The sequence below is a fragment of the Protopterus annectens genome, chromosome 12.part0, assembly GCF_019279795.1.
Source record: "Protopterus annectens isolate FY-2018-M chromosome 12.part0, PAN1.0, whole genome shotgun sequence".
NCBI classification, from domain to species: Eukaryota; Metazoa; Chordata; order Ceratodontiformes; family Protopteridae; genus Protopterus; species Protopterus annectens.
Window position 1 is genome coordinate 996,267,541 of NC_056746.1, and position 18,386 is coordinate 996,285,926.

An 18,386-nucleotide genomic window follows, 5' to 3' on the forward strand; every position below is an offset into this window, starting at 1 on the left:
AGTAAGGCAACACACACACACATACACACACACACACACACACACACACACACACACACACACACACACACACACACACACACAAGAAATCATTGAGATTCTGACTTGCACTTTTTCTGTAAAATGCTTACCAAAACATAACTTAGTCATTAGTAATGCATTGTTTTTACAAAATCTCCAACAAATGTCAGATGCACATTCATCCTAAAGTTTGTGTAAATACTAGAAGAGTCTTTAAAATGAACTCTGATCTTGCATATACTGCCAGAGATCCCCAAAATATCCTTTTCGTACTCATGAAAATACCACAATCTTTTATTTCTCTAATATAATGTAAGGCAGTTGTCTGAAAGTCTATGAATAAACTAAGACTCTGAACTACAAGTGAGAGACAGACAAAATAAGTAAAAAGAGCGCACAGTGCAAACTTTAATAACTGCCATTTCAGTTTTACAGAATAAAAAATAGCACATTATATTTACAAATATTTCCTTTAACATGAATATGACTAAACAATATAGTATATAAAATACCAATAAATAATTACTGTAGTTCTAGTAAGCATGTGGCTTATTGTAAGCTGACAGTGTAGTTATAGTTTAGTAGAAGCAGAAACAATAAATGGATCATTTATGGTTAACTGAAGCAATGCTTAGGAAAGCAAATAACAATTATCAGTTTACTGTTTGACAGTATTAGACATCTAGCTAACACATATTTTTAAACTAAACAGTGGAAGCACCTTATTTGATTATTCTCTGGTAATAATGATTTACTGTCCAAGACCACCTCAGTTCCTGCAGGCTTATTCATTCATTATTTAAACATTCTTCCTTGTTAAAGTGCTTTAAAATAAGTTTTTATCTCTTTCACTATGGTTCTCTTCAGTTTAACACTGTTCATAACTGAATTTTAAACTAATGCTGTGCAAGAAATGTTAATAATAGCCTTCATTTTAATGTTCCATATTAAGCTCAGTCTGTAAAAAATCATTTAGCAAAACATATTATAAAAATATAAAATGGAGTGTGCAGTCACTGAAACACTATTGTGTGTCTTGCAGTTTTCTCAGTAAAAAATCCATTTGATAGGTGGACACAAACATCTGCTATATCACACATATGAAATTTCACAATAGCTTTGATCAGCTCTCTTTGTATAATTTACTGTTTGAAAAAAACGCTACAATACTTCAAACACACAGATTTTCTGGATGAGGAGTCTAACAGCTATAAAATAAAGTGAAATCCGAACATGATTTACAGAGTAATCATGGACATAATTAGTTTTGGATATTTTTAACTGACAAATATGTATCATCTGCTTGATAGACTGATGATTTCATCTTTGTTCAAAATGCTTACTTCATATTACAGCACATACCCTTTTATAGCTTCAAGTCATATAACATGAGATAAGTGAAATGAACAGTATACATCACAAACAAGTATGAATTTAATACTACTGCATTTCTTGAGGGATGGATGTCAGTTCAGCAAAGCCTATTTAACTTAATGCCATTTGGAGAAAACCACCAGACTAAAACAGAACTTTAAGAAAAATCTAACTTATTTTCCTTTCAGATGTAGTGACATCAATGTTTGTTATTTTGTAGTGGTATGCAGGGAATCCCTCACTGTGTAGGGGTTAAGAAGTTTTTCCCCCAGAAAAGAACACATTTTTATTAAATACTATGTAACAAAATATGGAGAGTGAGAAATGAATAACCAAGCAGGTCTACCAGCTTTAACGATCTGAGTTAAACTGACAGGTTTTGAAACATAATTAAGGTAACTGTATATATACTTACATATGAATATAATTCCACAGCATGGCAATGTTTGGTAATCGTGCAAAAAGTGACATCATGACAAATAAGGGTCAAAGAACAGGTGGGACACCAACTGGAAGCTTGATCTGTCCCTACCACTACTGAACTGGTCATAAGGATAAACAAATGCAAGATTTCTAGTTCGAGTCTGTAGTGCATCGAGTCCTATTCTGAAGGATGATTATTTTTGTAAGTATGGATAAAGCAACTCTTCAGTGTTCTCTTGGATTGCACATATTCTCCTTGCAGGCAAGAATTCAGGTGAGAGGTAAGCTAAACTCTTAGGTTCACAGCTTGAATCAAAGCCTGCTCATCCATACTGCCTCAGATTATTACTGCATGACTATGTGTAGGTAAGGATTTAAAGATACTGATTTATAGCCACATAGATGAAAACAGAAAGGCAGGTTGCTGTTTTTATAAAAACTACACTTGACTGAAAAGATAAATTATGAAAATATGATTTATGTGTGACACCACTCAAGCAAAGGCAGTCCTCTGCAACTCCTCTCTAATCCAATTATTTCTAGTATAAGCAAATCATGGAGAAAAGGTTATTCTGCAGATAACATAGACTTTAATATGGTGAACTATAATTTACTCAACTCAGTCCTTGACAAAAACAAATATTTACTTATTTGTGTGTGTGTGTGTGTGTGTGTGTGTGTGTGTGTGTGTGTGTGTGTGTGTGTGTGTGTGTGTGTGTGTGTGTGTGTGTGTGTGGATGCATGCATTTCCATTTATTGATTGGATAGTCTGCCCTATTCTACAAAGGCCAATGGAGAAAAGTGGAACAATACCAGATTGCAAGTGGTAACAACTTGGCATAACAAAACCAATCTGTCTGATTTGTGGGTATAGTGACCCCATCAGTTACTGCAAAATTAACTATGAACAAATAAGAAATGCCTTCAGGAAAAAATAAAGTCTGTCCACTCTGGCCAGATGCTGAGCTTGTCCCATTAAGTGCAACTTTACTGTTTACGTCTGCTAACATACTCAGAAATGAGAGACAGCACCTACCAATTCTACCCTGCAAATGGATATAATCTGTCTCTTAAATGCTTGGTTAATAAGATGCCTATGAATAATGGAATCATGTTACTGTGAGCCATTTTTGTTTCTGTGTATTACAAAGATGCTGCTGTTTTGCCATCGACTGGTGTGTGACAACCTGTGCAACACCACTATGCAGAGATATAGTTAACAGCTGGTACAAAAAAACATGGGAAATTAAAAAAAAAAATGAAAAAAAAAATCACAAATGAACTGTTGCAAACAAAAGAAAAAATACACATTGGTTTTATATTCCATCAGCAGTGCATGTTATAATTTTGCAGTATATTTACTTTACTTTGGCCTTCGCATAGATTTACTATAAATACAGGCTTACTCCTTTTAATATGCATGGATATATATATATATATATATATATATATATATATATATATTTATATATATATATATATATATATATATATATATATATATATATATATATATATACATGATTGGTGGACGCGGTGGTGCAGCGGTTAGCGTTGCCGCCTCACAGCAAGAGGTTCTCCAGTAGGATTCTCGGCTGGGGTGCCTTCTGTGTGGAGTATACATGTCCTCCCTGTGGTCATGTGGTTTCCTCCGGGTGCTCCGGTTTCCTCCCACATCCCAAAGACATGCTGTAAGTGGATTGGACACTCTAAATTGGCCCTAGGTGTGAGTGGGTGCCTTCTGTGGAAGGTTGGGTGTTGGGCTGGCACCTCGACACTGTAAAACTCCACTGCCAATAATGAGCGGACAGGTGATCTGCTGTGGCGACCCCTAACTGGGAAAAACCTGAAAGAAGAAGATATATACATGATCAGGTGCATTTTAAAAGTGGATATACTGGAAGAAATTACTTGGAAGGTATCAAATTTCTAGACTAAATTGTGCGTTGTACAAGCTAAAAAACACTGCAGTGAAATAATATATCATAGTGAAATAATATATCATAAAGACTTCTAAAGTCAAAATTAAATCACCACAGTATTGATTTGTAGAATGCTCTGTCACACTGAAATATTCATTACACTTTCAGATTGTAAATGCACATTCTGCACAAATCTGGTTTACTGCAGGAAAAATAGTTTTAAACCAAAATGTGTCTTAGTTTTCTACAGAAACTGCACTGCTTTGGAGACTTAACAGTGGTTATTCCTGAAACTATACCCAGTTTATTTTGTTGGACTGGGCCCCAAAAGTACACAAATTGTTAATGCAGGAACCTCCGTAGCTTGGCGGACAGGCTGAGCAAGGTCTTCCCATCTTATAAGGAGCTTCACCTATCCAGTTTCCCCTGGAAAAAGAAACAAAAAACATTTTATTTTTACATACTGAACTGTGATGGGAAGCTTCCCCCAATGTTTTTCAGCTTGTCTCATTTTATCCAGTCAAGCAGTCAATGTCTACCACTCTGATTCACTATCATGTGCTGTTAATCTAAGATAACTCACTGGGTGGGTCCTCCATATCTGACACACCTGACTCCAAGAAATTTCACCTACCTCCTCCATATCTGACATACCTCTCCAGGAAATCTGTTCAAAGCCAAAAATAATAGAGGGTACAAAGGCCCAAAATTAGGACAGATTTAAACAACTGCACTTATAAACTTAGAAAGTTTTTAGAATAACAAGTTTTGTGCAGGTATGCATATTCTGAAGGATACGTATATCTGAAACTCAAATGTCTGTCATTACTTATTGACTTCACCCTTTGATAATTGACCAGAAATGCACAAATGTTATGACCAACAAAGGAAAATACAAGATAAAAATATGGAGTTTCTATGAAAATCTGGACAGTTGAGGGGAATGACAGCTGAGGCCAATTAACTTTTTGTGTCACATGCACATATAAAGTTATAGAAAAAATACTGTATCTCATGGTACCATAAGGAGGGGTCCAAACCAAAGAGAAGGATGAGGAGAGTTCTGCAGAGGCATGCACTTGTAATAAGCCTAGAGCCATGGGTCTCACTCTTACTCTGAGTATCAAGAACAATGATGCGATGGTATGTTCTTCCATGCTGTGTGCTTATCACACCACAGCACAAAAGGCAAGCAGCTCAGTGGTTGCTCTGTCCTTGCCTTTTCTGGGCTGATTCCCCAATTATAATATGCAGACACCTACATAATTCAAGCACCAAAAGGGAAACTGTCTAGCCACAAAATGGCCCATATTTTAAAGACAGCATTTGTTAAATGAGATGATATTTGGTAACATTTTGAAATGTCCTATCTTGCATGCGTGAATCTTGAAACATGGAGACTGAATGGCAGAAAAAAATGGACTTGCATATACCATGTCTGAGATGGTCATTTCTCAGAATATTCCATTTTCTCTGAGGTATGATTATCTTGGAGTTCATATATATAAGTCTGGTGGAATGAGGGTGCAGGGGGAAGGTGGTTGTTCCCTTACAAAAGCAAGTTTAAAGGAGATGAAAAGACATTTTCAACATTTTTGGTGTACTCTCATTTCAACTGGGAGTCATGATTTTTGCTCTACTTACCATATTATAAAGAAAGAAAGTGTACAAACCAGTAAATAACAGTGACATTTTTGAACTCCTGAGAGTATTTCTGTGCTGGTTATTAAGGCACAGCATGTAGACAGGATGTTTTAAAATTTAAATGTATGAGGTTCTGGACTACACTAAATCAGTCATTGTGAAAATCAAACAGGTAATCCACTGATTGCATAGCAATCTGCCTTAGTAGCTGCAATTCATATGAGATTTTTTAGTAACAATTTAAGAGTCTAATTACCTCCTGCTATGGTGTCCCCAAAAACATGAGCACTCTATGAAAAATATTTTACTTTTGTTAATTTTTTTTAATTTTTCATAGCCTTTTTATTTCTTTATTTTTTGTAGACTTTATTTTGATTTAATACTTAACTACAGAAAAACACACTGCAATAATAACTAATTGCAAGCAGGAAGAATACATTTACAATAGATAAAAATGGATAAAGAATAAAACAGACTGCATTTTAATATATAGTAGCTCCCTATGAGAGCTTAAAAAATTTCTCTCAAAACAACAACACTTTAAAGTGAAACTTCATACTTGTACAACTGAAACAGTGAAAGTAGTCACTTTGGAAAGACATCAGGTAGGTAGACAAATATCCACCATAGCTCTCAAGCCCAGTCCTAGAGTGACCAGTAGCCCTTTATCTGATTAACTGTGCTGTCTGACAGAGATATATAAAGAAAGGAATTCCTACAAGTAGGCAGGACTCAGATGGTGTATGGTAAGCTAAGTTAATGCTAACATTTTAAAGAGTGACACCACTACAGCCAGTGGCCACTGCAGGTCGCATACCACAGGAGCACTCTCACTAGTGTGCAAGACATCACACCCTGACAATAAATCCTGCTGCTGAAGGTGGATGAGGTCACCATAATTTAGCTGAAAATAAAGCACAGTAAAGATGTTTTGCTGTGCTTTATTTTAGGCTAAATGCTCCTTCGGCTTCCCTTCTCTCAGACAACCCCCCTTACACTTGCCTAGTAATTTCAAAATACCAGTACACACCTGTTAGCCACAGAGGCTCAGAATGGCACAGTACCCTATTAAGAGGGTTTTCTCTTCATGGCTGGAAGCTCCTCCCCTTGAGACCATGACCATTAATAAGTAATATACCAAAGGAAGTATGCACCTATCAGGGACATCTGCTTCATCTTTGTGACCAATGCCACCTCTTGCAGTATTATAACTAGCGTAGCCATTCATATAACCTAGCTGAAGGGCCTCCTACTTGCAAGACATTACTGGCTGTAGAGAATCATTCTCTTTCTACACACTATGCCCCAGTGGCCCAGGGGGTTCATGTAATTTTCTCAAATGCCCTGAATGTCAGGTGAAAAACCACAGACACCCAGAACATTGAATCTGAAAGTGTCATAGCATAGTGGGTGACTGGGGAATCAATTATCAGACATCATGGTACAACAGGAATCAGGGAATTGGTCTTTTCTCTGCTGTAGTGCAATCACAGAGTTAGTTTATTATTTTTTTGTTGGTTTGTTTTTTGGCATTCTGGATATCAATGTTTTGTCCCGTGACATTCAGGACATTAGTGTACATGACCTCAATCGCCCAGGTGTAATTACTTTCCATGATCCATTGCTTCTTAAGCAGTACTCTTTCTGCTGCACTGATGACGCTTAGAATACAGACTGTAATACTAATTATTTCTCTCCAAGTAAACAAATGCAGATCGATAGGTCTCCAGCTTTACAATTCATGTTAAGCAGTACATATTGTTTTCATAATTCAGTGACTAAGTTTTCCCTTATGTTCCTGATCTAATCCCAAGATCAAAGTCAACAAAGAAGTTAAATAGGCTGGTAAAGACTGCTCTGATAACAATATATATATCAAACTAAACAAAAAGTGCAACCACCATGGCTAAAATAAAAACAAGAATATTTTAGTATATACAAAACTCCAAAAGATAAGTGCTTTCACAATCATCAGACTGCTTCTTCAGACCTAACAATTCCACAATACATCAATTTAAAGTCCTAAGAAACCAATAAAAAAGCCTCAAACATTATTGCCCTTAAGAAAGTTAATAAAACACATTTTTCAAACTGATAAGATGGAAATAGCAATCCATAAATACAAAAACTAGTCACAATATATATATAAAAATACATATGATTATGCATAAATATAATACATCTCAAAATATTTAAATTGTGTAAAAATAAAAAAAACACGCTTCAATGTGGGTGTGGTCGAGCCTTTAATACAGGTTTTAAACAGACACGCTCATTAATGCCAAGAACCTTATCTGCATTAAGATGAATAATCCAGTTCTGTTCTCTCATTTCAGTTACATTTCTAAAATCAGCATCTCCAATATTTGGACTAAAAATCTCTAAAGCAAAGAATTTAAAAATATGTCTCTCACCCAAATCAGAGGCATGCTGTGCTAAGGCATTATTGATGTTCTTATTTTTAATATCATTCACATGTTCTAAGATTCTGTCTTTTAAAAAGCCTATTCATTTTCCCCACAGAGAATGCAAACCACTCTACACAAAAAGTAAAATAAATCAAATTCTTTGTAGTACAGTCAGCATAAAATGATGTCTCTGTTATAAAGCATTGTGTCAGATGTGTAAAAGTGTAGCCTGTATGATAAACTTACAAGCTTTACATCTTCTGCAAGGAAAACAAAATTTTGGTCTATCACTAACCAATCGTTAAGAAAAACTGGGCAATTGTATGTGCAGATGATAAGTTAAATCAACTGGTTAGTGCTAGACCAAAATTTAGTTTAGGAACAGTATGTCCTTGAAGAGACAACTCTTATAAAAATATGAGAAAGGATTATGCACCACCATCTCAGCATGAAGGGACTTTATGGATTGCTATTTTTTGTCTTTTTATTAGTGTGAAAATGTGTTTTATTAACTTCCGTTAGGTAATAATGTCTGAAGGTTTTTTATTGGCTGCTTAGGATTTTAAACTGATGCACGTGAAGCACTTGTTATTAGGTCTGAAGAAGCAGTCAGGCGACTGTGAAAGCACTTACCTTTTGGAGTTTTGTACATGTCAAAAATATTCTTGTTTTTATTTTAGCTGTGGTGATTACACTTTTTTGTTTAGTTTTAGCCTAATCCCAAGATACAGGATGAATAGTCCCCTTACTGCTCTCTAATTCAAATAAGGCCATCAGGCTTCAGACAGTTTAGGCAATGGATGCAGTTGATGCCTCTACCTAAACATGGCTGTGGAATTTTATTCCATCCCCTTGGGCTATGTATGCAGTGACATCAACTACAGGTGCCCGTATGTTCTGAATACATGTATGGTTCCAATATTTTGAAGAACACCTTTTCTGGCAGTTACATGTCTCGGTCTGTCATCACTGAAAAAACATACGGTCTTAAAATGCCCCCCATGATAGATTACATTTTCCTGGTATGGTTATCAAACCTTTGGCTGCAGTTTATCCATAATGTAATGCTGGGGTAGTGGGGATGTGGGGCACATTCTCATCTTGTTTTTTGATTTTGCTTTCCTAGAATGTGTTTAAAGAGACAAAACAGCAAGACTCATCAACACCTAAGGATGTGAAACTAAGGCAGTCCCTACATCCCCACTACCCCAGCATTACATTATGGATAAACTGCAATTTTACTTATTTAAATGTTCTTAGCCAAGTTTACTCTACTGGGCACTGACCATTTTCAGAGAGGACCTAGACTTATGACAACTGATACGATTGCAGGATAATGGACGTGTAAAACACCGTTGGCACAGCACAGAAAAATAATAAACGCAGAGTAAACAGCCAATACTAGGATAATGTCATATAACAACCAAGTATTTCTGCATTACTTACACTTTGTTAGATACTTGTGTATGATGCTTCTGCTATGACTACCTGACTTGCATCTAAATCCAATAATCTATCTAATCCAATAATTACTACTGCATTACTTTGTTGCATCTTTTGTTCACTTATGTTTCTTTTTCTATGCATTACTTGTTGGAGCTTTTCTCCCAAGGTCTCCACTGAAAACAGTCTACATAATCCAGTCAGACACTACCCGGTTAACAAATGTAAATAAATAAAGGTTACAAATGGATGAAAATAACTGTTTGCAACTTTACTTGGATGAAAAACATTTTTTTTTAATGCAGAAGGCTAAGACATCTGCACCCTCTATTTGGAGGCAAATCCCCCACAATCCTCAAACTTATATATAAATCAACTGTACATTCACTCAGATATGATGGGAACCCCCCCCCCCCCCACTGCCAAGAAAAAATGTCACTGCTGGCACATACTTGGGAACCACAATGGCAGTTATTTTCTAAGGAAAACAGCAATCTGGGTGTTCGGCTTCATTGGTAAACTCTCAATGGCACCTCACCCAATTTAAAGCAGACAGAACATCTGGAAAGCCATGTATGAGATGCGATTAGGAGTAATTGAGGAGCATAGGTTCATAGGTAGGTACTAGGCTATTGGCCTAGGGCCTACATAAGCCTAGCCAAAAAGGTACCTTGGCTTTCGCCACCCAAGAAAATTATTTTCCTGTGCCCCTGTTGAGCAACCACAGAAGTGATCCCCAAGGTGAATTTCCTATTTCCCATCCAATCATCAAGATTTTTCTTGAAGAGTGCTAATGAGGAGCTTCGTTTGATATAGATAGGTAGTTTGTTCCCAGAGTATGGGAAGTCTCTGGGACAGGAATCTATCCCTCCAGCATGTTCTGTTTATTGTGGTGACAAGGTTTAGGTCCCTAGAGCGTGTAGCTCAGAGGGATTGGGATTTCTTTAAGTGGAGCATGTCGCAACAGCTCTGGGTTTGACATAGCTTTGTATGTTAGGCAGAGATCGCCTCCAAGTAGGTGATATGCAACGGAGTAAAGCTGGAGTTTTTTGAGATGGTCTGCATAAAGCATCTGTTTGAGGCAGGTAATCCTCTTTGTGAGGTATTTCTGTGGCCTTTCTAGTTGTTGTAGATGTCTTGTGAGGTACATACCAAAAGGAGCATTGTACTCTATAAAGTCTAATGAGTGACGACTAGAGGGGAACAATGACCTTTTTTTTCCTGGATGAGAAACCTTTTGTGATGAGGTGTGCCACATAGAAGGATTTCCTGACTACTGTGGTGATGTGATTATGAAAGGATAGACTACTGTCCACCTGTGCCCCAAGGTCTCTTATCATACTTTCAGTGTTAAGTAGACTACCACCTATGTGGTAGTTCATGGGTACAGAGTTTTTATCAAAGGGGATGACATTGCACTTTTTGGCATTGAGCTTGAGGCCATGGCTTTGACACCAGGCATCTGTCTCAGTGAGGCCCTTTTGTAGGATGTCCACATCATTAGGAGTTTCGATTATGGCTCCTAGTTTGCAGTCATCTGTGAACTTCATTAGCCAAAGACCTTCTGTGTTAGCCTGTACTTCAGAGAAGTAGATAACAAATAGGAGAAGACCCAGGACTGAACCATGTGGTACTCCACTCGTCACTGGTCTGAAGTCGGATTTGGAGTCTGCTACTTTCACAGTGTGGGTTCTGTCAGTGAGCCAATTGGCAACCCATCTTGTGACATAGACATTTATACCTAGTTTAGTGAGTTTATCTATAATTCCAGAGTGGGGGATGATGTTGAAAGCCTTGGTGAGATCTAGATAGGCTGTATGCACCACCTTACCCACATCTACAACTTTTGTGACTGCTTCAAAGAAGTCTATCAGATTTAGGAGACATGATCTGCCTTTTACAAACCCGAACTGGGTGGGGTCCAGAGTTTGGAGATTACCAATGTCTTTGTTCATAAGTTCCATGATGATACGTTCCATGGCCTTGCAGACCAGGCTCATCAGGCTAATGGGGCAGTAGTTCCCATGGTCCGTGGTGGCTCTCCTTTTGTGGAGTGGGATAACCATTGCTGTGTGCCATTCAGTGGGCACAAAGCCTGAGGTGAAGCTATGACTGAACATGGTATTTAGGTGGGGTGCCAGTTCGTTCTGTAGTTCATGTAGAACACAGCCTGGGATGTTGTCAGGTCCCATGGATGCTGTGTTCTTGGCTTTGGAGAGTGTTTTTTACCTGTGCAGCTGTGATTACAGGAACTTTGCATTCTTCTAGTATCAAGATGGGCTCTTTAGGGGGTGAGAGGGAGGTAAAGTTAACACTGAACCTATCTGCCAGGATGTTGGCAATATCAGTTGCTTCTGTATATTTAGTGCCATTGTGCTGTAATTCAGAGCAGATCTGAGTGTTGGCATTGATATTCTTGACATAGCTATAAAATACTTTGTTGTTGTCTTTAGAATCAGTGGCGATTTTGTTTTCTTAACTAGCTTTGGAGGATTTTATGAGGGATCTCAGCTTCTTACTGAGGCTGACCAGGGAGTTCCTGCAATCATGAGATTTTACTCGTTTTTGCAACAGTTTCTTTCTTCTGTTGTAGAGTTTGTTTATGGTAGGGGACCACAGATCGGCTTCCTTTTTTGGAGGATAGCATCTTGGTTCTGTTAGGGATAGCACAATCCATGCACTCATGTAAGTGTTTATAAAGTGCATTTGTATAGGATTCAACAGTCGTACCTCTATTGTCTGGTTGCATGGGTGTCGTGAAGTTTGCCACTTCTGTCTTAAAAAGCTTGACATTGGCTTTGGAGATATTTTTTACGGTGGTTTCCCTAATGGGGAGGTGGGGGCGGAATGTGGATGTCTAGGGTGATTAGCTTGTGGTCAGATCTGACCAATTTTATTTTATTTATTTTTATTTATTTATTTTACATTTGTTAACCGGGATAGTCCGACTGGATATATGTCCATTTTCAGCGGAGGCCCGGGGAGACAAGCTCCCAAAGTAAAAAAAAAAAAAAAAAAAAAAAAAAAATCATTACATATCTCAAAAACTTCATTACATGTCACATATCACGAACAGCGTAATGGAATATTTGGTGAAGAAACATTTAGACAGTAATAGTATATTTACAAAAGAATATCAAGACAATCCATACACATAACATCTATACAAAATCTAGAGAAAGAGTTAGCCAGGCTTGATACAGTAGCAAGTCCGATTTGACCCCAGGTGTAGTTTGAGTTTAGCTTTGAACTGACCTAGAGAAGAGAGTGAGGTAATCTCAGGAGGTAGTAGGTTCCATTTTCTGCCTGCAGAGTTAGTAAAGAGAGAGTCACCGCTAAGTTATTAGATTTACAAGTCTGGATAAGGAGTCTACTGGAAGAACGGTGATCTAGGGTTGTTATAAATAGTAACCAGGTTTTTGAGTGCAGGGGTGTTTTCAGGATTGTATAAAATTTTGTGTGTCATAACTAGTTGGTTATACAGTATTAGACTAGGTAGTTGGAGCCATCCAAGCCGAGATAGGTTAATGCAGTGATGTGTCCTGAAAGGAAATCCAGTAGCAAACCTGGTGATGTGATTGTAACAGATTGTGATTTTATTCAGAACAGTCTTACTAGTATTGTGGAGAAGAGGGGATGCATACAGGAGAGTAGAGAGAAGATAAGATCGAGCAATGGCAACTTTAGCTGGGGGAGTCAGAAAGCTTTTTATTCTATACAATGAACCTAGTTTTTATTGATGGTTTTGATCAATTGATTGACATGTAGGTCAAATTTTAAATTATTATCGATGGTGACACCTAGTAGTTTTGTAGAATGGTCTGGCAAAATTATTGTGCCATCCTTTGCTTTGATTGTAAAGTTAATGCCGCTAGACCTTTGTGTTGGAAGGAATAACAGCATTTTAGTCTTTTTGGGATTCAGTATCAGGCGACGATTTGAGAGCCAGTTTTCTATTGTGTTAAAGGTAGACTGGGTAGTTAACTGTAACTCTGTAGGAGATGTTCCTGAGCAAATTATTGTGGAATCATCTGCATATTGGATATAGCTGACTTTAGGAATGACAGTGTTCAAGCCATTGATGAAGATAGAGAATAACAATGGGCCTAATATAGATCCTTGTGGTACACCCAGGGTGTTAGGTAACAGGGTGGAGAGTTTGGTCTGCCATAGCACGGCCTGTTTTCTACCACTTAGGTATGAATTAAACCATTGTAGGGCTTTATGATCTAGACAAAGTGATTGTAGGGTATTGATTAATAGTTGGTGATCCACCATATCGAATGCTTTGGACAGATCCAAAAAAAGAGCTGAGGAAATAAGGTTATTATTGCGGTGGAGATTTATGGTGTTGGAGAAGACAAGTAGGGCTGAGGTAGTGCTATGGTGAGGTCTGAAGCCATGCTGGGTATCTGCCATTAGGTGGTTGTTAATTAGGTGTTGCATAAACTGTTTTTGAATACATTTTTCCATAATATTTGCTAGAGGAGAGAGTATAGCAATAGGCCTGTAATTGGAGAGTTCTGTAGAACTGCCTCCTTTATGAAGAGGGATTATGTAGGATATTTTCCAGATATTAGGAATATTTGCTTCTGTTAGAGTGCGATTGATAAGTAGTGACACTGGGTAGGCAATGGCGTCGGCTGATATTTCCAGGTATTCAGCTGGAAGTTGGTCAGCTGAGAGAGTTTTTAGTTTTCTGATTAAGGTGCGGATAAATGATGTAGCAACAGGTTGGAAGCTAAAGAAGGTTTATTTATAAGGGTAGAGCTACCTGGACTATGGGAACTTAGAGGCAGTTGGTTGGCTAGGGCTTGGATAGTCTCAGTAAAGAATCTGTTAAAACTGTCAGAGACTACTTCTGGTGGTTTATTGATATAGGCATCTGGGTCAGGGTAGAGTGACCAGGGTGGCGAAGATTATTTAATCCTGCCCAGAACTTTTGAGGGTGATTTTGATTTTCTATTTGTAGTCTGTGGTAGTATTGTTTTTTGTCAAGTAGTATGTGTTTTTTAGTTTCATTCCTAAGTTGTCTGTATTTAATTTGATCATGCGGAAGTTTAGTAGTTCGCCATAAAGCCCAAGCTTTATTTCTGAGATTAATTTTAAGCCTGGTCTCTTTTGAAAGCCAAGGAGCAGCTACTGCCTTGGTTTTCTTTGAGGGGCATGAAAGTTAAGAATCTCAAGGAATTTGTTGTTAAAATACAATACCGCTTCTTCTAGGGGAAGATGTTTTAGTATGGACTAATTGCACGAATTTAATTCTAGTTGGAATTTGGCTGAGTCAAATTTTTTTTTATTTCTGACCGTTCTTAGTAAGGGTAGTTTGGGATTGGTGACTTTGTGCTTAATTATGTATGTGAGATGGTGATCACTTAGACTATCAGGGAGGGTTCCAAATGTATACAGGTTAGGGTGACTATTAATAAATACCCAATCAAGTATACTTTCTTTCTGGTTGGATTTGCCTGCCCTTGTTGGGGTGTTGATAACTTGCGTGAATGAGTGCAGGTTAATATGGGTGGTAGGGTATTCTAAAGAACAGGAGGTCCAGTCTATGTTAAAGTCTCCAAGAAGTAAGGTTTCTTGGGGGTAATGGCTTGATATCCAGTGGAGGGTATCTTCAAGTGTAGCTATATTATTACCTGGGGGAATGTACATACAGATTATATAAATGCTTTTACTGTGGTTAAGTTGCAGTTTGGTGGCTAGAATTTCTAAGTTATTAATCTGAGGTGGTTGTAAGACATCCAGTATCTGCCTGCCTGGGGTGACATGATCGACAGTCCACGATGGTTTGCCAGAGATGGCCTCCACCTGTCCCCCTTGGGATTCCGGATTCCGGGCATGGTGGGGGATCTGTAGCAAGCTACAATTTGGATTGTGGGCTTGCCCAGAGTTAGTTGCACTTGGATAATCTCGGATGCATTATGCTAAGCAACTAGCCTGGAGGTGTGGATACCCTTAATGAATTAGGACATGCCTCTGCCTTTAGTGTTTTGATCCAAGACCAATGAGGAATTGACCTCTGGTGTGGAACACTGGTCGCTCATGTTGCTAATGACCAGGTCTAGGATATTGCTGCCCCTGGTGGGGGTGTGGATAAGTTGATCCAAGGCATTGCAATTTATGAATTTCAGAAAACATTGATCAAAAGAGTTGGTACACCAATAGTTTTCCCAGTTAATGGTGGGGTAGTTGAAATCGCCCATTATTAGGGTGTTGGGTTGTACCCCAATATTTTCCAGTGTATCAGGAAATGAGGACTGAGAATCTTGGGGCATGGTGGGGGATCTGTAGCAAGCTACAATTTGGATTGTGGGCTTGCCCAGAGTTAGCTGCACTTGGATAATCTCGGATGCATTATGCTAAGCAACTAGCCTGGAGGTGTGGATACCCTTAATGAATAAGGACATGCCTCTGCCTTTACTGTTTCGATCCAGGTTAGGTGGCCGAAAGGTGTGGTATGAATTACAGCCTGGTAATGCAGGGGTGCTCTCTGGAGCCTTGAACCAGGTCTCTGCTGCTGCACAGATGTCAATGTTCTCCATTATAAGCAGTGCCTCGAGTGAGTGCATTTTGAGGTTTAGATTTCTAGCATTGAGTAGCATTACCCTCAGATTTTGCTTGCTTGTACCTGCTGTGGTGGTGAATTTGTCATTTGAACCTTGCCTAAAAAAGGCACTATAGGGGTGGCAAGATCCTTAGCCAATATCCGGAATCCCAAGGGGGACAGGTGGAGGCCATCTCTGGCAAAGCATCGTGGACTGTCGATCATGTCACCCCAGGCAGGCAGATACTGGATCTCCTTAGAATGACAGCAGAAGCTTAGCCAATTGTTGAAGTCAATCATTTTGCCCTTGTACTGTAGTATTATCCTGGGTGATGGCAGGATACTACTCAGGGCTAGGGTCATACCTGCCTGTAGGTGGTTAATCATAGCAAATTCAAACCTGCAGAGTCTTCAGACCATTACACTTTACCAGTTCCCAGCTTAGACTGTACATCTCCTCTCAAGGGGGACTGGGCTAGTCAAGCCTGAGGTGAATTGATGAATACTCATTCAATTATCCAGGTCCCATTTGAATGAAGATAGCACACCACACTGCTTTATCTTTAGGGGGAGTCTATTCCAAAGGCGAGGGAGATGTGGCGTTAGATATGTTACACAGGGTAGGAGGTAGCAACTTCACTTTTAGAAAGTATGGGAGCAGTAAAAAACTGTTAAATCTGTAGTGGAAGGTGCAATGCCCGTGCACTAACCCAGCAATCAAGGAGCCTCAATCATCACCACTAACACCACAGAGAGCGTCTCATATATGAGGAAAGGATAACAAATACACACAGTAAAGTGCAATTTCCCTTAAGAGCAACAAAGATCACAGTCAGTCTGGGACTGGTCACTCCCTTGCTCCCCAAGTCCCCAATAAGACTCCCCACTGGCACAGCCATAGGATCCAGATCTGAACCTAGCTGGGCAAGCTAAAATCTCCAGCACCCTCTCTGTCCAACCAGTGCTCTGTGTCCCTGCCCAAGTAGCTGACACACACACACTTTGAGTTAAGTGTTTTCACAACCACACAGACACTTCTGGGGAAGGCTGGCACAGATTCTCCAGCTGTGCTTCTTTTACCCAGACTATACGGTAGTACCAGCTAATACTTATCAGCTACTCAAAGGCCCTTAAAAGGGTGTCCACTTATTACTGTGCAATATTATTATCTAATTGGTAGATGTGACTAAATAGTCAAAGCTTATTTGGAGTGACCTGGACAGTAAACTCTATAAATATGCAATGTACAGAAGTCTAAGATAACTTACATAAGGCAACAGGCAGAGTGCTGATGAGTTGGATATCAAGACAAAAATGCTTAATAATCTCTAGTTCTCACTGTTTAAATTGAAACTGCAGTTCTGATAAAACAGAAACTGCATTTACATTCTTTTACACTTAGAGCAATAAATGACATTCCAGATGTAAATTCCGTTCATTAACTCTAGTCTTAAAATAATAGGCAGGAAGCCTTCATCTAGCCCGGCCGGAGCCGAATTGTAAAACATCAAAGGCAGTCATGAAATAATTTTAACTTCAAAGGACCAACAAGAAATGCTTGACTTAGCTTTCTTTACAGCAGATGGCAATGTTGCCACATTGTTTTAAGTTCAACATTTCACAGTATTTACAAATGATAGAATTATGTACCAAATTCTATTTGACTAGGCTGGCAGCCTTCACCCATCTCTACCAGTCTTCACAGAAGGTATGAAAGAGAGCAGCAGCTTAAGTGATGATTAGACTATATATATCAGAAGTGAGGTATGTCAGATGTGACTTAAAAGAAGTCTAAACACTGATGAAATTATATGGGATGAGATTCACACTCTTGTTTGAAGGTGGATGTTTTATTAATACCTCTTATTTAGCAGGAGAATTCCATTTGTTGATTACAAGTATGCTAAGTGCTCTGTTACCCAATTTAGATGAGGTTTTGTTTTTGTGTAGGGCAGATATATCTGATCTTACAGTTATTTTGGTATTGTACCATTTTATTAGTGAGTCAAGTGCTAGGTACTGGTCTTTATACAGGGGGTTGTGCATGAATGTAAGGTATATGAAGTTGTTCAAAGAACATCCAACATCTGTTTGAGTACACTGCAAGTATGAGTGTGTGCTGAAGGTTGTTGTCAAGCTTGGCAATTTCTGTAGTATATGGATATAACTTTTGTGTGCACAAAGCTTTGTAAGATTCCTACAGTACTGAACTCATAAATAAATTTGTGCACGAGTAATATAAACTTTGTTAATTCTGTTTAGTACACTAGATTTTTTGCTTAGGCCCTTTAAAATGACGCTGATGTTTTCATTAAATGTGCATTTGCCATCAATGGTTAATCCTAGCAGTTTATAATAAGGTAGTAGATAGATGTCTTGAAAGAACTGACTGTACAGTCTGAAGTGTTTGTTGTAGAATTAGCTTCAAACTGGTATAAAATATCATGACTATTTTTCCTTTCATTTAGTATGAGTTCAGACTCATGTAAATGTAATAGTACACCAATTAAGTTTTGCACTTGTCAGAAAAGGTTAGTTGTATCACAAGCACTAGTATAGTTATTAGCATACTATAGTAGTTTTACGTCTTTATTATGT

General features: G+C 38.4%; 1 protein-coding gene across 1 annotated transcript in view; it reads right to left on the reverse strand.

Moving 5' to 3' along the window:
* Positions 1-3,923: 3,923 nt before the first annotated feature.
* R3HDML (R3H domain containing like) overlaps positions 3,924-18,386 on the reverse strand; it is a 104,716-nt gene continuing 90,253 nt past the window's right edge. The window contains exon 6 of the mRNA XM_044090564.1: positions 3,924-4,166. Coding sequence (XP_043946499.1) covers positions 4,034-4,166 — 133 coding nt within the window. The 3' untranslated portion in view covers positions 3,924-4,033. The remainder of the gene's footprint in view (positions 4,167-18,386) is intronic.